This window comes from Microplitis demolitor, chromosome 2 (assembly GCF_026212275.2).
Source record: "Microplitis demolitor isolate Queensland-Clemson2020A chromosome 2, iyMicDemo2.1a, whole genome shotgun sequence".
Lineage (NCBI taxonomy): Eukaryota > Metazoa > Arthropoda > Insecta > Hymenoptera > Braconidae > Microplitis > Microplitis demolitor.
This window is the reverse complement of record NC_068546.1, coordinates 21,716,839-21,740,004: the sequence shown is the minus strand read 5'-3', so window position 1 is coordinate 21,740,004 and position 23,166 is coordinate 21,716,839. Positions and strand designations below refer to the sequence as shown.

General features: G+C 30.6%; 1 protein-coding gene across 2 annotated transcripts; it reads left to right on the top strand.

Annotated features, from left to right (window-relative positions):
- Positions 1-943: 943 nt before the first annotated feature.
- LOC103579663 (breast cancer anti-estrogen resistance protein 1) lies at positions 944-22,661 on the top strand. 2 transcript variants are annotated; one of them, XM_053737118.1, is made up of 8 exons: positions 944-1,132; positions 1,239-1,377; positions 12,609-12,758; positions 13,163-13,312; positions 17,753-17,876; positions 19,037-19,992; positions 20,068-20,418; positions 21,298-22,661. In XM_053737118.1, exons 2-8 carry the CDS (start codon positions 1,318-1,320, stop codon positions 21,583-21,585), a joined length of 2,079 nt encoding a protein of 692 aa, XP_053593093.1. In that variant the 5' UTR covers positions 944-1,132; positions 1,239-1,317; the 3' UTR covers positions 21,586-22,661. The 2 variants fall into 2 exon arrangements, with proteins under 2 accessions (XP_053593093.1, XP_053593094.1); XM_053737119.1 differs by having other exon boundaries at positions 1,208-1,377.
- Positions 22,662-23,166: the final 505 nt, after the last annotated feature.

Genomic DNA, 23,166 nt, shown 5'->3' with positions numbered 1-23,166 from the left:
AATATTGTCTACACCTCATCCCGTAGCGTATAGTAGTAAAACCCAACAATTAACGGTGACGTAAAATATCTCGACTCGGCATCACAGAGCCTTGAGTCATCAGCCATCTTACTGTTGTAATATTTTTATTTTCTCTAGTTAAATATTATCACCAACAGGTGAAAATAATTGGTCTTTTTTTGTTTTCTCTCACCTCATACTCAAAATAAAAAGTTATCAGTACAGATAAAAAGAATTTCTCACCTCAAGAAAATTTATTTTTTCTATTCAGAATGCGAAAAATTTCTGAGTTTAAATGTAGCAGACAACTTTTTAATTGCATTTGAAAAAATTAAATAATTAAAATATTTAAATTTTAAAAAAAATACATATACCGAATTTTGAATTGTCTAAACATGCATTTTTTTTCTTTTTTTTACAAACATTTCAATTTATTATTTTAAAAATTATAAGTAAAAATTTTTTCGCGCCAAAAAATCCTTTTTTTGTGTAGTGAACATAAAACTAGTTTAAAATTTAAAACTGCCAAAATATCCTGAAAATTAAAAAGTTTTGAATTTCACCGGATGTTCACTTGGGGTTTCCACTGCAGCCAAGTTACTTACGTATCTTTGTCACCATCGTCTCACACTCAACCTGGCATCTTGTCAATAATAAATCTAGAAAGTAGTGTATCACAACTTTCAGTCACACCAAAACACCAAGACGTCTATCAGGCTGCTGACGTCTACATGCGTTTATGTCTACATGATACCAACGTCAGCGTTGATGCTGATGGTGTGCAGTAGTGTCATAGTAGTATAGTAGTTGTGGTGGTGTCGGTGATCGTAGTCTGATACAGAAGGACTTTTACAGGGAATAACCCTCGGTTATTTCCGCTGGCAGTCGTGATACTTCGGCAGGGATCAACATCGCCCCGGAGTCCAGCGAGGCGATCAACCAGTTCGCTGACTGCTGAACGTGGATGAGTGTTGTGCATGTTTTTGTTCTCTAGTAAAATTTCAAATTTATTTATTTCAATTAATATAAATAAGTGATTAAATTTCAATTAATTTTTAAATACTAAGGAAAAATATTTGTGATTAATACCGCGCAATTTAAAAAAGAAAAAAATTTCTACTCACATTTATTGGTAATAAATTTAAAAAAATTGTTTATTATAATTGTTATCTTACTGGAAGGTATTATTTTATCTGAAGTATACAAGTTATCGATTTGTGTCGATGTTATTTGCGTAGGTGGTTTTTTTTTGTTATTATGATTTTGGAGTATAAGTGACGCCCAAAGTGTTAACTCTTTATTGGGATTCCAAGGAAGATGATGGGTGTTAAGATGCTGTCACAGACGCCTGACATTATTCCCACGTCTCTTAATCAGGTAAAAATATTATTATCAATAAATTTGTCGTTCTGTCAGTAGACTATTAAAAGTTTGAGGATTTTTTATGACGAGTTAATTAAAAAAAAAAAGAACTTAGAAGACAATTAACAATTATTGAATTTTTACTACGAATTGATTACAAAAAAAACTGAACATATGCAATCGTAGAAAATTTTAAAATTTAAGGCGCGATTTTTGAAAATATTTTTTATGATTTATTGTTTTGAGAAAATTCAAAAATTAGTGGACGTAAAACTTCAGTATCATGAAAGAAAATTAAAAATATGCCCTTGTAGAAAATTTTTTAAATTAATGGCGCGATTTTTAAAAATATTTTTATTTATAATTTATCATTTTTAAAAAATTAATTCAAAAATTATTAGACGTCAATTTCAGCATCATAAAAAAAAATATGTACATGTAAAATGAATGTGAATTTGGCTGACAATTGTCAACTTTTTAAATTTTTGAATATAAATTTACAAATGCGTATTTAAATCTTTGAAAAATCCATTAGTTAATTCATTTATTTTTAATTTTTAAATTATCTGATGCCTGCTACATTCTCATAGATGTAGAAAATTTAAAAAAAAACGGCGCGATTTTTAAAAATATTTTTTTCTATAATTGCTTTGAAAAAAAAAAAAAAAAAAAAAAAAAACCAAAAACTAATGGACGTCAACTAACTGCAGTATCATATAAATTAATCAATTAGTTTTATAAATTTCATAATGTTTAGTGTAATATGAGAATAGAAAATATTTATGCGATGTTGTGTAAAATACAATAGACTTGCCAGCAGTACATGCATATTCATGTCATATCTCATATTATAATATGGTTCCAGTCTATCAATATTTAATTTCATGAGCTCATGAGCTTTACAAATCACTGTTAAATATGTGTACACATTTTACAGTCTCACTTTGATTATATAAATGTATGAAGACATCTGATAGATCAATAACTTACATTGATGATTGATGGTCTCTATTATCATAGCTTTTAATCGGTTTATTTTAAAGCCTGATTGACATTTTGTTGATTTAATAACTTTCCACTAGTTTCTAGGTTGAAGATGATAATTCAATAACATATTTTAATATGGGAATATACGATTGAATGGAGAAAAATATATAAAAAGATCTATCTCGTCTACAATTTCATCTCGGCTATTATGAAGCCATTGATCCTGAAAAATTTTTAAATCTCACGTTTGCTGTCCTCCTCGGCATTTTATTTATAATTTGTTCAAATTTTCTGATCCATCACTTTTCAAAATTGTCACGTGTTAATTTTTTTTTCATGTGAAGATAAAAATTTAAGAGAGAGTGAGTAGAATGAGGTCAGGAATTTAATTGATCGATTAACCCTCGATAAATCGCAAATGGACTCGATGATTGGATTGACAATCAGCATTTATATTTATATTTATATATTTTATAAATGAAAAAATAATTCAATATATACCGAACGAAATGTCATATGACGGACACATGGTAATAAAAATTTTTTACACATGGATGTAAATATATACATGTACATATATATAATATTTGAATGAGCAATAACTTAGAGAGCATTGCATGACAGAATAGTATAACAAATTAGTGTATGTTAAACTCGTCAGGATCATGCGGTCGACGGTTAAGAGGTCGTTCGACAATTTACAACATTCTAATTTACCGTTAACTGCACAACATAAGTTACATATACGTATAAATAAATATGTTTATGTTTATATGTGTACATATTTATTATTTATGTATATTAACTGTTGGTGGATGGAAAAATTTGACAACCACTGTTTACAGAAGCCGACGAGTTGCGACGATGTACTTTATGAGATATGCATTACCATTTTTGGCCATGAGATTTCGCTTGCCCGCGATGGTACTTGATGTTTTTTTTTACTTGAACCTGTTTTTTACCTGTCTGTCACTAACGAATGTAAGAAAGTATTTTCCTCATATGATCTCACAAGATTTATCGATAGATTTTGCGTAATGCTAAGAATTTGTCGGTACAACGTTTGAGAAATCTTTAATCTGCATTTTTATTTTTATTTTTATCCATGACAAAACATCTTATATGTTTCGATGTGAAATAAAATGCACTATCTGAAGACTAAAGGGTATTATATAGAAAGAAAAAAAAGGAATTGGTCGTTTAACTTGTCTTATACTTCTGTATGCACACGTGAAACTCAATAGACTTGCTGTTGTGTGACAGGCATTGTTGTCACTCTTCAGAGCCACTTACGAAACATCACAGAGAAGCCTTGGCGAGAATTAAATTGCAGACGATGCAAATCAACGCTCGTCGTGTCTCTTTCACACGCCAAAATTCATTATTTTTGCATTAGTACACAGAAAAGAGAAATTTTTGACTGAAAGTGAATATTTTTATTCAACAAATTTTTTTGAACTTCAATTTTATCGGGTACAGAAAAAAAAGTTGAGTCAAGAAAATATTATAAAATTTTAATTATTTTATTTTTTTTCAGTTACATAAAATGTATACTTAAAATTTTTTTAAATTTAGATTACGTATTTTAAGATCCATAAAATTTTTATAGTTACCGGTTTTAAGTCAGCTCATTAGTCGAGTTATTCAAATTTTAAATTTAATTCAACGAATCTGCTTAAAATTTTCTCGATTACTATAACTTTTTACATAAAATCTAGATAACAATAATTTAAATTATTTATTCTTACATTCAATCATTTACTCGATTAATAATGTACATATACTAGAGCAATATGTTCTGGATATTAAATGTACAGTATAATTTTTATTACTTCACGTATTCTTAGAACCTGTAAATAGAATATTTCACCTTTATCGTAAGCGTTGATAACAAAGCTATTTGTTTAGTGTATTTGCGTCGACTTATCGTTTTGTTCATGATACGATCTCAAAACTGCTTTTATGACAATATTTTTTTTTTTTTTCTATTTATTTATATAACGTATTATAGATTCCAATGAATAGATACATACAGCTTCCAAGATACGTAAATTATCCGCCAGTTATTTATATTTTTCTCAAGGACAATCGCCTTTGGCTTTACTTTTTATTTATTTATTTATTTATTATATATTTTCTATATACATATTATAGTTATCATCGAGAGTCACATAGATAATGAGAAAATTGTAGGAATATTAAGTCCGCGTAATTTTCTCTCGCAACTCAAAGACACATGCAAAACCGAGGGTTAAAAAGAACCCAGGATGCTATGGTATAACCATTCAGATATGCGTGATAAGATTAGATTAATGTATTATCGTGTATCGATACCGGAGAACTGTATTGAAAATTACGATCAAACATTTCATGTTTCACACGCAAATGAAAAAATATTTTATGAAAAAATTCCAAGGACGGAAATTGTAATTAATGGATACTTTAATTAATAATTATCATGTTTTACAATTATAGATATTTATTTATTTGTAATAAGACCCAACAGCCAGGCCAATAATAGTCGCAGTAAGATACATAAGTATAACAATGTAATATGGCATCAAATAATAGCTTATATATAGTAAATTACAAGGTACTTCTAATAGATATGTCTTCAGAAAAAAAACTATAATAGTGAAATATAATAAAATAGATACTAAAGGAAACCAAATTTACATTATATTAATTGAAGACATGTTTTGGAATGACAGAGAAGTTGCTTACTCTCGAAATCTGAAACAGTGAAAACTACTGATAAATAGTGTGAACACACTATTTCATAGCTATAAGTATCAAGTGGTACACTTATAGCTGTGAAACAGTAAATAGTCACTGTTTCAGATTTAGAGTATGCTCTTAAATTTGAAATAGTGAAAATAGTGACTATACACTGTTTTCTAGTAAACACGAAAAAAAATATTGGCTAGGAACAGTGAAAAATAGTGTAAACACACTATTTCATAGCTATAAGTATATCAAGTGGTAGACTTTTAGCCGTGAAACAGTAAATAGTCACTGTTTCAGATTTAGAGTATGCTCTTAAATTTGAAATAGTGAAAATAGTGACTATACACTGTTTTCTGGTGAAAAGTATGTTACTGATTCAAATAATAGTATACTTTCCACTAGCAATAAGAGACTATTCACTACCAAATAGTGATTTTCACTAATTCGTTTTTAGAGAGTAAACACGAAGAAAAATGGCCTGAAACGTACCAATTTTTATTATGCTGTCGACGAAACTTGAAACAGGAAGTGAAGCATCCAAAAAACATATTATGCTCATACGAAAAATTATTCTGCGTTATCACAATACACTTACTACACAAGAAACTTATTGATAAGCTTTAATAACAATTACTTTCATACATTATAATAATTGTGATAAGGCGTAATTATTTTTTATAAAAGCATAATAACTTTTGGTAGATTTCAAGCCAATATTTTTCTCCGCGAACTAGTAACGTTTTAGCACATACTTAATTTTCAAATGTAAGATATTATATAAGAACAATATTACTAACTATTGGTGTATATAGTTACCAGAACGTAAATGGATATACCTTAAGAAGAAGGAATTGCACACATTCTTTTTTTTTAAATATATATAGTATTAAATTAATATATGTATATATAAATTTTTTGCATCATTACATTGTAAGTAAAAAGCTGCTGGTAAATTATGTTGAATATTTCTTTTTATTACTCGGATTAAGGCCTTATTTTTATTCAATATTCTGAATAACAGTTGTGACAATTTAGTTTCAATTTATCGACTTACAAAGTTAAAAGGATAACTTTAAGTTGTATAGTTTATCTCAACTTCTTATAATATGGCATATTTGCATGATATTAATGTAAACTAGAATCTTTAAAAGCTATTGAATTTTTAATATTAAAGAAAAAAGTTAAACGTCTTTAGATAAATTTATTACTTGATTTTTAAAAATAAAAAAAAAGTTGCGAAGTAACTGATGAAAAAATAAAATAGAATACATTGTGATTTTAATTTTTATGACATTTATGAGTTTTAAATTTAAAGTAATATAAAAATAAAATATATATTATATTTATATAAAAATAAGTTTACATTTTATATTTTCAACTGATTTACTTGTTGATAACTTCAAGTAATTTGCTTTATACTTCAAGTAGAATTGTTAACAGTGTAAAGTGTTAGAATAATCTCAAGTATTGCTTAACGTTAAAAAGTAAATATTATCAAACGTATCGTAATTAGTATTGCTGGATTGATATATTAGCTATCTCTGGTTTAACTAAGAGGTATATTGCTCTTAGATTACTATTATAGCTCTACATTATAGATAATACGAATAGCTCTTTTGACTGTCTATAATCTTTGGTCTCTTCTTGACATAACAGAGATGTTTTTGATCAAAGATTGACAGTTAATTTAATTTCAGACCGACTTGGATGTAAAGATATTTTCAAATTAATAACTGAATATGATGTTCAAACACAAGAATATATTTTAGCGGGAGTTTAAATAAAAATTTAATTTGAATTTAATCACCAACTACAGTTTTATTATTAATTTATCCTGTCGTCGAATTATGTATTAAAAAGTCATAAAAATTCAATCGCATGTCACTTTTCAATAAGTATCCATTTTACTATGGTAGTAATATTCACACCAAAAAGTAATAATTCACTTTAATAGGGTTATCTACGTATGTATTTTAGTCAGGCTTTAATTATGTAAATCTAGTCATGAATGTCAAATATATCGTTTAAAATATCATAAATAAGTTAATATTATGAGCTTAATCAAAAAGTTTGCTTGCAACGTCTATGAGAGATTTCCACGCGGTACATTTTTGAACAGACAAGTAGTCTTAAGAATACGTTGCCTATATTTTAAGACCTCCTACCGCCAAGTGCGGTTGACTTTAAGTCCATGTTTGTATAAAGTAAATAATGTTGAGATGATGACTAAAGAGGAGGCACAGCAAAAATGAGATAATGGAAGTATGAATTTTAATATCATCAACATGCGATTTAAATTTTAATGAGAAAATTATTTCAATTAATCACTTAATATGTCATTTCTAAGGCCAGGATTTTTTCCTTAATTAGAAAATTGACAATTAATAATTGATGATATCTAATTTTTGACTTTACGACAAAAATATTGGTCGTATTGAAAAAATTTTTAAGTAAAAGTTGTTCAAAATTCAATTTTTCAAAAACATTGTCTCATATAATTTTTCTTTAGGATTAATAAGGAAGCCGTAATTTCAAAATTAAGATTTTTATAATTAACAAATATTTGAATCATTCATTATGAATCTTAATTTTGGAATTACGGTGAAAATATTGGTCGTATAAGAAAATCACAAGAAACATTTTTTTTCGAGAATTACATTTCCTACAACTTTTGTTTGAAAACTTTTTTTATAAAACCAATATTTTTGCCGGAATATCAAACATTTGAACGATTTTTTTCAAAATTAAGGCAAAAATCTCTTCGATTTGAAATTAAAATTTTCGAATTATTTGTAACTTTTCAAATTATTCGATTCGAATTGAGATCATTTTGATCAGCTTTCAAACTTTTAATTTTTATTTAATAGAGTTAATTTTTAAAGTAACAAAATATAATTTTTTCATAGATATGTCTGAGTTTTATTTTCTTTGATAAAAATTTGAATTATTTACAAAAATATTAGAATTTTTTTTCATTCAAAAAAAATTTTTTGAATTATTCAAAAATTTCCAAATAATTCGGAATTTCAGATTGTTTGAAAATTCACGATTTATTTAAAAACTTACAAACTAATATGTGGAAATTTTAAAATTATTTGAAAATTTACAAATAATTTAAAAAATTTGAATTATTGCACATTCCTAAAAAAAACTCTTGAGTTAATATTTAAAAAATTATTAGTATTATCTTTTCTGGAGTACAAGTATCAGAAACTGAGGAATTTATTCTTATTGATAATGTAACAGTATGACAAGACATGACGTGTGTAGGAATGAGATCTGGTTGCCATGTGTCAGCATGATGGTTCAGTTCAGGTCTGGTCATAATTCTTGTAACAACCGAGACTAGTTTTCTACACTACGGCAAATGACTCTCCGATAAACAGCTTCAAGTGGTCCTTGAAGCGAGTATACCACTAGAGTTGTGTTGTGTGTTGGTATGACCAGGACAACTTAAGACTCGAGGTTTACCTTCTAGGAAGAATATAACCGGGAGCAGTCTGCAAACAGAAAAGGTACGAACCCGGCAGACTCATAAAATCTACAGCGTGGGATAGAATAAATGAACAAGAAAAGAAAGGAAGAAAGCAAGAAAAAAAGAACAAAATGCGATAAAATAAGAGTACTAAAATTGAATTTACACTAAAACAGGCTTTTAAAAAATCCTGCTGTACAAAGAGAAATGTAATATAGCACGTACTACTTTTCTCTGATCATCTGGTATCTGCTGTAGAGTAAAATCCTATTACTGCGATGAAAGGGAGACCTGATAGGGTGTCAACCCTCACTATTACGATGGATTGTCGCCATTAATGATCAGAATTAGTTCAGTGCGTTCGCATGAATAGTTGATAATCCGATATCTAACAAGATTGATGATGCGTAGACACCTTGACATCATCAAGTTTGACCACAACCCGATTTAAAATGTACCTTTTTTATACCCACTTAATGTGCGCCACTTGAGTTCCGTTCATTTTTATTTTTATTTATGTGATGAGGATCCGTATAAGACTATAATTAAAAAGAACTCGGTTCGATATAAAAAAAAGGATAATACACATTTTTATTAACTCTAAAAATGTTTACCACTGAGTATATATGGATATTATTTATATATTTTTAGTGATGAATTGCATAACTGTACAGAAATATTTATGACTGCCTACTAAATCTCAGTTCTTTCATTCAATTTCTTCAAGGTTTTCTAAAGAAAACTTTAGTATTGAGGACTAGCTATTACAAGCTCATTTATTTTAGAACACCTTTGTATACAAAAATACGTAAGTCATTTTTAAATTTGTTGGTTCTTTTATTTCTTAATCGTGACATAAAAATAATAGAATACTCTTTTAAAATGAATCAGTGAAATTTTCATGGATATTGGCTTATTTTGGCGCTAAAATTTTAGTATCGAACTGATTTATTTACTGTGAGAAAAAAAATGTGTTGAGAACTAGATTTGGTCCTATCATACACTTGCCCTTGGCGCGACGCCGAATATTTAAATGAAAGACGTCTCGTTTGAACGAATTGATGATAATTCGCATCTCATATCTTTTTTATAGTGATTTTTATTTATATTCAAAATTCGGAGTGAATATGGATCTTATTTAAATTTAAATTTACTCCAGTTTCGGAGTTTTAATAAAAATCACTATTTATATGGAGTAAATAGGGAATTTTTTCTTAGTGTGATTTTAGATATGAATTTTAATTTTACTCTTTTGGGGAGGATTCCACTTCACGGGGATTAAAAAAATAAAAAATCTGCTCTGAATTTACTCCGCAAATCTTTTACTGAACAGTCAGTAATTTACTCATGATTTAATATTTCATTAGTTAATTGAAAAACGAAATTTTAGTCTAGAAAATTTGAAAATTTAAATTATAATATTGACATCAAAATTTTACTAAAATTTCTTCGTCAAATTTCGTTAAATTCCCGATTGATAGCAACTTTAAGTATCTTTTTTCAAACTTAGATCACCGCGAAATTTAAACTATTATTCGTTGTCCTTTTTCCATTAGTACTTTAATTATTTTTCTCTAATCCAGGCGTAAAGCGCCAATTTTCGTCCCGCTGTGCAAAACGAAGTTGCCGTTTTCCGCCTCCGTCGAGGAGACGAATAGTGTACACATGTTTTTCACATGTGATCTGAGACATTTCTTACTTTACTGCCCTAGGTTCGTAATACACTATTTCAATAAATTATCAACATTTTACTACGGTCATTACAATTGTCATCAAATTTTTTTAAAAAATGTCGAGCACTGTCTGAGAATGCCTTCAACTAATAATAAAATTAAATTTGCGACTGTTCACTAACTCCTAGTGTGGGCTTACAGTTCATCAAAAATGTGACGTAGTAAAAATAGTATTTACACTATGACTCAATGATAATCCACTAAATTTATTGATAGTTTTAAATCTAATCAATTGGTTGCTAAATTTGAAAAATTCAAAACATCATCGATAGCTTTCATGGTTTTCAGTCCCCATTATACGAAATTTTCCGGAGAAATGACTTTGCAGAATCGCTTATAAAAGAACATCATACATAATTTCAAAATTATGTTACATGGGATTTCATTCATAATTTGTTTTATCAGAAAACGTAAATTGGAAATTTTTTTAAAACATCACTTAGTAATTTAAATTAAAAATTCTTCGATCGACTAATTGGAAGACCAATTACTAGACAATTGACTTTTAATGATCACAAGTTAATTATTCTCGCTTGAAGAATAAAATATTCAGAGGACCAATTATAAGGTTGATTACCCAGCATTGAAATATTTCCGGATCAATGGAAATTGAATTATACTCTAGACATTTATTCTTAAAATAATAAATTATTTGATTTATTTGAGCTTCAACACAGTTTGAAATACCCAAGCTCTAATAAATAAAATTCTTGTGAAAATAATTACGTCGCACATTATCAATTTAGAACATTTATATAATGATGTAAACTGTCGCTCTTTCAATTGAATGAATTCAACAGAAGCAGTAACGAAAGCGAAATATATATATGTTTTCTTTTAGTTGTATCAGGCGCTTTAATTGAACTCACTTTGTAGCGGCTACAATGTGAAATGAGATATTAATCTCAACTTTTTTCTTTCAACAATAGAAATATTTACTAAAGTACACAAATAGTATCTTAATCATCTTGTGCAATCGGTATTATTCTCGATCTCACTAGATATATAAATACGGGGAGAAATTATTCTTGTTTGAAATGCTACGGTATAGTAAAGCTGGACCACCCGGAAAAATGGGCTCAGGAATCTATGAACTTTTATTACGCTGTCGACGAAACTTTAAACAGGAAGTTGAGTCGTCAAAAATGAAATTTTGTCGTCTTGAATCGTGAGTAAGTAAGCCAGTTAAGCCTGAACCATTTGCGGCCACTGCTTCATTTTTTGACATTTGATACTTTATTTCAGTTAACGAAAAAGTGAAGAATATAAATTATCATTTTTAATAGCGGGACAAAAGTATTTTTGAACACATTTTAAAAATTAATTTTGACGTTGTGTCTTTTACAAATTATTTTATTTTAATTTTTAAAGGGTTCGAGATTGGCCATAAAGTCCATAGAAAAATTTTGTTTTCGAGTTCAGACGTATATGAGAATGAATGAAGATGGGTAAAGAAGGGTGAACATGGGTGAGGATAACACTTTCCATGTCTTTCTATGAAGAGTAGCCCTTAACTTTGCTCCTGTTGGGAATAACACATCACACCATTAACGTTTTTTGTTCATTATGATGTCCTCTAGTAGGAAAAGCCATAAAAAGCCCTGAGAATAATTTATTTTTTGAATTGAAACCCATACGAGCATGGGTGGAGATGAGATTTTATAAAGAGTAGCCTTTAACTTTGCTCCTGTTGGGAATAACCCATCACACCATTAATGTTTTTTGTTCATTATGATGTCCTCTAGTAGGAAAAGCCATAAAAATTCCTGAGAATAATTTATTTTTTGATCTGAGACCCATACGAGCATGGGTGGAGATGAGATTTTATAAAGAGTAGCCCTTAACTTTGCTCCTGTTGAGAATAACCCATCACACCATTAATGTTTTTTGTTCATTATGATGTCCTCTAGTAGGAAAAGCCATAAAAAGTCCTGAGAATAATTTATTTTTTGAATTGAAACCCATACGAGCATGGGTGGAGATGAGATTTTATAAAGAGTAGCCTTTAACTTTGCTCCTGTTGGGAATAACCCATCACACCATTAACGTTTTTTGTTCATTATAATGTCCTTTAGTACAAGAAACCCTATAAAGTCCTAGGAAAAACATTATTTTTGAGTTTAGACCAGTATGAGAATGAATGAACGTGGGTGAACATAAACGGTGTGCCTCTGTCTATCTCACTGGTTACTATGGTCCAAAAACAGCTTAAAATTTCTACAAAAATTCAAATACAGACCAATTAGACCAAATTTAACCTAATCGAACTACAATCAGGCCAAAATTTTCCACCCAACTAACAAAAATTTATTTTCATGTTGCAGCAAAAATGTGTAAAGGCACGTGCGCTCTATGACAATATAGCAGAAGCACCAGACGAGCTGGCATTTCGCAAAGGCGACGTCCTCACAGTTTTGGAGCAAAATACCTCAGGATTAGAAGGCTGGTGGTTATGCTCCCTGCGGGGCAGGCAGGTAATAAATGATCCAAGTAAATTAGTCCAGAAATCTTATTATCTAACTGTCAGAATATTATTAAATTTCTATTGTTTAATTTTATTCATCACTGCTTTCTTTTGCTCTCCACAATCTCCAGACTTTTTACAATTTTTTATTTTTATTTGGCTTTAAACAGCTGCAACATCGGCCATTTATTTAAACACGAGATGTTTTCTCGCGCAGCCGCCGAAAGCATTTCCTCAGCTAACATCTGTCTATACATTGCATCAAGAAATACACATACATATACATATATCTAAGTCTCTGTTAAATTTTATAAGATTACCCTACTTTATTGTATGTTACATACATCACTACATTTATATATATACGTACATATAAATGAGACTAAATAATATATATTACGATGATTACTACAGGGAATATGTCCAGGAAATAGACTAAGACTGCTAGTGGGTCAGTACGACACCGGAGGATGCCTAGGGGGCAGCAGAGCGGACCTCACCCTAGCAGAAGATGGATTACAACGTCATGGAAAACGACGGAGTTGGCACGTGCAGCCAAATAGAGTTAGTTATATATATACATTTATATACACTACTGAAAAAAATTAAAGGATCAATAAAAGATTTCAAATTTTTGAGTGATTTTCAACAGGCCGTAACTTCGAAAGAAATGGTCGTACAAGGAAGAAAAAAAAGGAAATTGTAGCTCCAAGTGTCTACTTTTTGGATTAGAACTTTAAAGATTTTTAGCGTCAGCGGTTTTTGAGTAATCTTAGAAAAACCAGCGACAAAAAAATTTTCAAATTTTTTTTACTTTTTTTTTTTGGTCTACGGGCGTAGGAAAATTTTTTTTCGCTTAACCACTCTAAGGATCAAATACCTTCATTATTTAGCTTTAATTTCATTTTTTATAGACCTTGATACGTCCACGTGTCGACAAGATATCGGTATTCAAATGGAAAAGGATCCTTTTGTCTTTGATTATCGATATCTCAGCAACCAATGATCGCACAAGAAGTTACTGGCGGGTTTCAAAAATTTAAATAAATTCTTTGAAATGATTAGCCATTGTTTTTTCGAAAAAAAAATTTTTTCTTTCGTCACATGAATTTGAAAATACAACAAAAAAAAGGCTTTTGTTGGTTTTTTTGAAAACCAAGCGCGACGTGGACGTATCAAGGTCTATAAAAAATGAAATTAAAGCTAAATAATGAAGGTATTTGATCCTTAGAGTGGTTAAGCGAAAAAAAATTTTCCTACGCCCGTAGACCAAAAAAAAAAAGTAAAAAAAATTTGAAAATTTTTTTGTCGCTGGTTTTTCTAAGATTACTCAAAAACCGCTGACACTAAAAATCTTTAAAGTTCTAATCCAAAAAGTAGACACTTGGAGCTACAATTTCCTTTTTTTTCTTCCTTGTACGACCATTTCTCTCGAAGTTACGGCCTGTTGAAAATCACCCAAAAATTTGGAATTTTTATTTTATCTTCTAATTTTTTCCAGTAGTGTATATATTCAATCAATAGTTTACTGTACCCTTCGTAGACGATATCCATCACAACATCTATTCGATTTTTATGATTAAAAAAAATATTTACCTTCAAGACAATGGAGCGTAGAATTCTTTGAAAGCGTAATCAGAATAATATCATACCGGAAACATGACTGTAATATTTTTTTTCGTTAAATCTCGAGTATATTTTATTTTAGCCACGTGCCCGCATTTCGGCTGCCACGCCTTAAAGGATCGTTGAATCCTTTTATTGTTAAAGCCAACCGTCTCGCCTCATTTTATCCGGTTTTGTTAGTTTTCTAAAGTCCCTCTTCTATTGTCCGGTTTATTTGTGTCCTAAAAGTTTAAATTGTTACACACAAAACGATTGAAGGCCTCTCGCTCGGCCTCTTAAGTCCTCCAAATTAAGTACACCGCGAGACTACATACTACGGATCCATTGTCATCAATCTTCCATGTGACTTTTTAGTATATTTGACTTAATTAAACTAATAATAGGATGATTTGACAATATTGGTATACTTTTCTGGTCATAAATGATTCATCAGAGTCCACAATACAAAACCCTTAGATATAATAGAGGGAATTTTTAAACTTGAACAATCAGCGAGCCATATGTCCGAGAGGTAACCGATTGCTGTGTAGACTTTACTACAGATCTTTTTGTATATATGTATATATATTGACCCCTACGTCAAATAGTCAGCTGACACATTGTTGTTAATTCGACTTAGCTCCCCTTTGAATTCACTAAATTTATCCCAAGATCGATAAAAGTTAAAGCCCTCATATTAATTTAACTATATCGTAATAACCTGTATAATATTTATATTTTCTCCGTATCATGATATTTTTAGGCATATGACTAACTCATATTTTTAACTTCCCCGCTAGAAATTTGAAGTTTTAAAAGCAAGGAAAGTTATTCGTTTCGGTCTGATTTTCAAAAATTTAATTTTTTCAGATTACGATATTTTGATGCCCTAGGAAGTTTTTTTGATAATTTTCGGAACAAAGTCCGTGTGTGTAAACTTTTTCTAAGACGATAGATTTTGGATTCGATCTTCGAGTATTAAATTTATACGGAAAATAAAAATTAAAAATTTTTTTTTTCAAATTCTTATCCCGTAAGATGATATGATCCTAAAATTAGACAATTAACAATTTTAGGATTTTTTTACACCCAATCAATTACAAAAAGAAAAAAACTAAAAATATGCACATGTAGAAAATTTTAAAAACTAAAGGTGCAATTTTTTCAAATATTTTTTTTTTTATAATTTATCGCTGAAAAAAAAAATTACAAAATTATAGTCGTCGACTAACTTCAGTATCTTTAAAACTAATTAATAAATTGTTATAAAAATTATTTATCTAAATTAGTAATTATAGTAGAAAATTTTTAGAGGCTTACAATAATAATTATACTGCAGAATAACAATTTTTTGAAGACTCAACTTCCTGTTTAAAGTTTCATCGACTGCATAATAAAAATTCGTCAATTTCTCAGCCCATTTTCTCCATGACCGTTTTTCAAATCTTTTTTTTCTTGCTATTCTTTAACCAGATACATCAGTATCTATTTTCGTCATCAAGATTGCGCTAGCCTTTGCCTGACGTTCTTCATTTTAGCTCCTAATTTTTCCTTTTTTCTGACTCTTCAACAATTCATTGGACAAAAATACAAGCGGGCTGATGTCAGAGCCGATACACAGGTCAATGAAACCTAAACGACTCGAAATGAGTAGCCGTAAATCCTTGCTCGCCACTTGTTTCAAGAACTCATTGGACTCATCTCATCGAATATCAACAACTCAACCGGTAGTTAACTCGGTCTCTGTCTTTAATTTAAAATAATAAGAAATATGTAAGAAACTGTTATAAGATTGCAACCGGACGAGATCGCCAGAGATGTACCTACCTCACGCCTGTCCCGAGGAGTGACTTCTTGAACGCCTTTTGGTGTCCTTATAAGTCTCCATCTGCGTTCTGGAGCGATTTAACAATACCGTAGCTTTAATTCAGGGCCGTGCGGTATTTTCTCGGTTCCCAGTTATCAAATGATAAATAACAACTTATTGCTGTCAATTACATCAATAATTATTGATATTTAGTAGTACCATGTCATCGGAAGACTATTTTTTGGTAAATTATTTTGATATGATGATGATGAGCACATAAATTTTTTTTTTACTCTTCTACAATTTAAATAAATCCCGCCAATCAAATTTTAATTAAACGATTATGTCATTGGATTTCATTAAACGTTCACTCAATAGTAAAATTTTCTTTGTTCAATTAAACTAGGTTTCAGGAAATGTAATTTACTTTCTATATAATTAAACTTTTCATTCAAAGATACGTTTTTTTTTTATTTCATTCGATCGAACATTCGAATGGTGGAAAAGCGAGGTCACCTTGCGTAGGACGAAATATTTTTGTACAGCAGTATCAATCAACTTACAACTTGTTTGCGTGGGATTATACTTAAAACTAGTTTTATTTTAGTAAAAAAAATTTAGCGGAAAGTTTGTAATTTCAAATAATAAATTTCATTATTTTCTTTTCTTTTTTTTTTTTTACTTCCTTTTGCATCGCGCGTGGCCATATTGTTACACACAAAATATCTTGCTCCAAGTAATTTTTAAATTTACATTACAGATAAATATTCAAATTTATTGTCTACGCAGGAAAAATTAATATTTGAATTTTAAAAATCATAACGACGAATTACAAAAATTTATTTTTTAAAATTCAAAAATTCCCGGTATTGACACACAGGTTCCATGTAACAATTTTCAAATTTTTTTTTCGTGTAAAATTAAAAAATTTTCCTCCCCTAGCCCAGGACTGAATTATTTCCATGAACTTTTTCAAATTTGAATATCGCCTGTATGAGAGAATCTCTATATATTGTCAGTAGATTTTTCTCATACATCTACAGGTCATACGCCTTTAGCAAGAACGCCGCGACACACAGTATCGACCGACCTCAACCCCTGACTTGCCATCATAGTACGCCGTCGCTTTCCCCAAGTCCTCCCCAGGTCTCTCCCCTACTTTTCTTTCACTCTTTCACTCTTTCATCAACTGATATTCTGGTTCTCTCCCACAACTACGTATATATTTTCACTATGATGAGTGAAATAGTAAAATATAGTATGGCTTAATTCACGGTCGCCAATTCTTTTATTTTCTTTTGTGATATAAAAAAAACTACACTCCGTTTTTTTAGTTTCTTTAATGATCCCAGTACTTGAGCCACGTTTGTATAAATTTCTGCTCTTGAATACGACGTAAACAAAGGAAATATTATAATTTACTTGTACTCAACATACAATTTGTAAATGCAAGAGTATAAACATTTTTTTTTTATTTATGTCCTTTATTTCTTAACAAAGAATCACTTACTGTAATTACATACAATATATAAAAATACATAAGTACTGTATGGTAAAATTCAATGATAATTAATTATTGATTAATATTCTAGGTGGTGACCCCGCAAAAATGTGGAGATGTTTATTTGTATGACTTGCCAGTTAATAGATCAAGTCCAGCACCTTCTTCACGGCGAGATTCTCCTCTCAATTCTACAGATCATCTTCATAACACAAGTATGTAGTGTAGAAAACATCCCGAGGCTTAAAATATAAAAATAGTATATTGTGTGACGAGGGATGAAATTAAACGATTTCAGACCAGGGTGAAGTTGGCCGACATCACCCGCAGTATTTTGTTCTGAGTTACACAATTCATTTTTCAGGATTATCAGCATTGGAACTTAGTTTCAGTCCTAGCAGCCAATTAGAAACAAGTTAATTATTAATATCAATTATTATTCGTAAATAAAGTTAGTGGTCTAAAATTACGTCCCTGGTGGATCCGAATTACGGTAATTTATTGGACTGTAATTTACCGTAAAATCCGGGGTTTCTACGGCGAATTTTCCTAAAATTGACGGCAATTTGCCGTAATTGACAGTAACATGTGGTAGTTGACGTCAATTTGTTGTAATTTGCGGCATTTTTTCTGTAAGCATTGTATGGTTTTTTATTTTTACATTTTTTACAATGCAATACTTAACTTCATGGTAAAATACCGTAGACTTCCCTCAATCATATGGTAAATTACCGCGTTCTTAGTTAAAATTTACTGTAAGAATATCTTAGTTTTCGTGAAAGACCGAAATTTTCCGTAAAATACCGAACGCTTACCGTAAATCGGATTTGAGAGATTGTTAAACAAATAACTAGTACAGAGTTTAAATTGTGAAAGCCTATGTATACAGTCAGTGCCCGGGTCGAAAAATTTGATTTGATTCAAATCTGGGCCGAAAAATTTAATCTTTAAATCAAATAAAAACTCCAGTTATTTCTAATCACTCTTAATTCTTATTTGTATTAATTTACATCTGACGAATTCCATTTTTAGACTTGTTTTCAATAATTTTTAGTCTGGTTTTGGTCCAGACATTTACTCCCTATTATTTTTATTAGTCTTCAGATGAAAAACATCTTAAAATTTCCAGTACACTAAAATGATCAAATTTTTACCGGGCAGAGACTATTTGCTACTTCCAGGGACAACACTTTTGTTTCTGTCCGCTGACTAAAAGCATTCATAATTTACACCTTGTTAATATTAACTCGCATCATCAGACTTAAATTATTTTCCTCCGGCTGTAGTCACTGAAACTTCAAATTTCACTACTGGTATCACAAAAAAAATAAATAAATTCGGTTGCTGGATAAATTAACAGTGAATTTATTTTCAGGTCGTTTGTCCAGCGGCCAGCAGAGTTCTATCGACAGCGGGGGTGACGTCAGTGATTGCTACGACGTACCACCACGAGCTACACCAGTAATTCCATCTCCTGCAAGCAGTCCAAGTCCCGCGCCTTCTTGCTATGACACTCCACGACCGCCGACATCATGTACCCCCAATTCAAATTATTCTGGCGGTTCCGGTGTCACCCCATTGGACTGCTACGACATTCCTCGGCCACTCCAGCCCCTCACCCCCAGTAGCTCGGCCTCGAGTCTCACTAATGATGGATCACTCAGTGGTTCCAACAGATCCAGCATCACTGCACCCGATTACGATATTCCTCGGCCGCGTCTTCCATCAAATTCAAAATATAATTCATCCGTTCATAAAATATCGGCTACTTCACCCTCGTCGCATAATTTACAGCAACAACAGCAGCAGCGACAACAAATTTACGATGTTCCCGTCAACCGAGAACTGCCATTAGAGTTGGATTCTGCGCTAGAAGGACTCGAGAAGCTACAGAGTGAAGCCTCTGCTGCTATTGCGAGACTTCTAGGATTCGTCAGTCCCGGATGGCGGACACCACAGCGACTTGATGTAACTCTCATGGACTTGAGGCTTGCAGCTCTAAGACTCAGGACTTCACTCCATGATTTAGCGGAATTTGCTGAGGGTACACTAGGCAATGCCAGTAAAGCACCAGATAAAGGTTTAGCGAACAAGTTTAGGCCACTAGTCAAAGCTCTAAGAGATTCAGATAAACTTGTCAAGGAAGCGGCTTGGAAACTAGACGCCATGGAATGGGACGCGGGAAAATTGTCGAGAATTAATGATGCGCCGATTTCAAATAATTCCTCACCTTCTTTCAATTCTTCCATTCATCCGGATCCGCTTGATCAGTTGATTGCGTGCGCGCGAGCACTGACGGAAGACGTCCGGCAAATCGCGAGTTTTATTCAGGTAAGAATTTTTACTGAATATTTAATGACTAAAATATATATGTAAAATAAAATAATTTATTTGAATTTAAAATAGGGAAATTCGACGCTTTTATTCAAACGGTCGTCGATTATTTCAACTGGTACCGCGGGCAACAGCACTGAAGATGACGATTATGTAAATCTTGACTCGCGTGAAACCGTAGCGAAGCAGAGAGAAGAATTGCGTGCAACTTTGCCTCAAGAATTACGAAGCAGTTACGATCTTCTTGTTTCTGAAGCTGATAATGCGGCTATTCAGATGCCAGCTTCCACGCCCACACCCATGGATCCTAATGATAAACAGCTCTTGGCATTCTACGTCGCACAAGTGATAACTCACGGTGCGCATCTGACTCACGCCATTGACGCTTTTCTTCAAACTGTCGAACACAATCAACCGCCAAAGGTACTGACTCATTTCCTCCGTCAAAATATATGACATTTACTTTGGTTTTAATAAAATATGAGTCTTTTACTCAAATATTGAGAGCATTCTCAGACTGTCCCTACTTTTTTTTTAATTTTCAATTATGAACTGTCATTGCCACAGTAAAATTTCAATTGAAAAAAGGACAATTTCGCTGGGATATAAAGTCAGAAAAAATTACATCCAATTGATGTCAATTGGGAGTTACATGAAATTGGGAAAATATCCCAGGAATTAAAATGAAACTTTTGACATCTCTATGACATCTAGTATGAATAAAAATTCAAGCAACTTATTAGCTCTTATACGTAAAATAACATGTGGATTTGACGTTAAATTAAAGCTGCTATTTTGTATGTAATTTTACATGTGAAAGAGCAAAGAATTTAAATGAAATTTTTTGTGAATTAGACGTCATCAAGATGTCAAATGTTTCATTTCAATTTTTGCGTTAAAATGTTGATCATCTAGTTCTTATTGCTGTCAATTTTTGATCTCACGTACACGTGAAATATCTGCTTTAATTTATGATACTGAAATTAACCCACGTCTAATAATTTTTGGATTATTTTTCAAAATGATAAATTGTAAAAAAAAAATATTTAGAAAAATTGCACTTATAATTTTTTAAATTTTCTACATGTGCATATTTTTTTATTTTTTTTTTTTAAATTTAATTGCTGAAAAAAAATAAAAAAATTGTGACCTGTCTGCTAATCGCAGGATCATAATTAATTGATAAAATTTCCATACACTTATGACAGATGTCATTGAAAATTTTTAAAAAGTATGGGGGGGGGGGGAAGAATCTGATGGTAGTGTCTGAGAATATCCTTAATATATTATTTTTATCAACAGGTTTTTCTGGCACACGGTAAATTTGTCGTCCTCAGCGCACACAGGCTAGTACACATTGGAGATACAGTCCACAGAAATGTGACTCGAAATGATGTGAGAACAAAAATACTCGAATGCGCAAATTCTCTGAGCGAAGCACTTGCTCAGACCGTATTGAAAACTAAACAGGCGGCTCAATTTTTTCCAAGTGTCACCGCTGTTCAGGAGATGGTTGACAGTGTCGTTGATGTATCACATCTAGCCAAAGATCTCAAAGTGGCTATGATTCATGCGGCGCAGCAACCTTAAGAAAAACAATCATACAATCGACATGTTGATTGAATACAAATTGTCCTCGACGGGGCTGAGTACAAATGCAATGTACTCTTAAAGTAACTCTTTACCTCATCCCAGTTTCGATCCACCAGTAGCGATGTTAGTGGCCTAAAAATTAATGAGTAAATTATACTACAGCATACAGTACTGCCAAAGCATATATGCGTAGACGATGAAACTTGATACGTTCCATCGATTTAATTAAAAAAAAAAAAAAAAAAAAGAAAAAAAAAAAGAAAATTTATATATTGTAGAGGCCTTTCGGATCTAATAGATGTATCAGTTGATTTAAAAATTCAAAAAATATGAATAGTGAGCTAATAGAACTGAAAAATTGTATTTAAATTTTTAGAAATTTGTCTTTTCAATTTTGTATTTTTAATAGTGACAAAAGCTTTAAACTTTTGTTTTTATAATATATATTTACAATTGAATATTTTCAAAAAAAAGAACCAAAAAAAAATAATATCTTTGATATTTTTTCGTGATAAATATATAAATTTTTTTGATAAAAATTTTTAAACCCGACACTTTTTATATTTTTTATCAGCTAAGGTGATTTTGTTTGATAAAATACTTACAATTTTTTTTTAATAATGGTAACAACGATACTTAAATATCTGCAGAATATTTATATCATGCAGTAGACTGATTTTATAGAACAAAAAAACTATTTATCAAAATCACATCAACCTTCCACTAAAAAAAAATTTTGTAAGTATTTGTAATTGCCGCTTTTATTACTTACTTACAAGTGAGTTTTGTATATTATGACGTACAATTTTATCAAATTGTTTGTTAGGGTGGTCATTAAGAATTCCATTTTCTCAGACGTCGTATAAAAAGCTCTTTTTAGTGAAAAAAATACCTGGGGAATAGTTTTTTAATCTTAAGTAAAAAAAAAACACGTGCCTCTAGACGATCAAAGTTCATTTTCCGATACGATCGCGGTTTTTTTTAAATATCTCATGAAATATGCAGATTAATGGAAAAAGTCATAGGAACAATTTTGTAGGAAATTAAATTTCGGACAAAAATGGTCATATTCATTTTTTTTGTAAAGTGGATATTTATGAAGATATTTTAAAAAAACTTTTTTAGTCCTTGTCAATTGAGCATTTTAAGGATTACGAATGTTAAAAATAAAGTTTTTTTTTTTTTAAATATAGTCAACTTCGTAACTCGTGACATATAAACCATTAATGTTTGTTATAGTTTCTATATATTTATAAAAATATAATTTTCAAAATTTGTAATCCTTAAAACTTAATTAATAAGATCTGAAAAAGTTATTTTAAAATATCTTCGTAAATACACATTTTATAAAAAAAATGAATATGACCTTTTTTGTCCGAAATTTAATTTCCTACAAAATTGTTCCTATGACTTTTTCCATTAATCTTCATATTTCATGAGATATTAAAAAAAAACCGCGATTGTATTGAAAAACGAACTTTGATCTTGAGGCACATGTTCTTTTTACTTAAAAATAAAAAATTATTCCCCAGGTATTTTTTCACTAAAAAGCTTTTTATGTTACGTCTCAGAAAATTT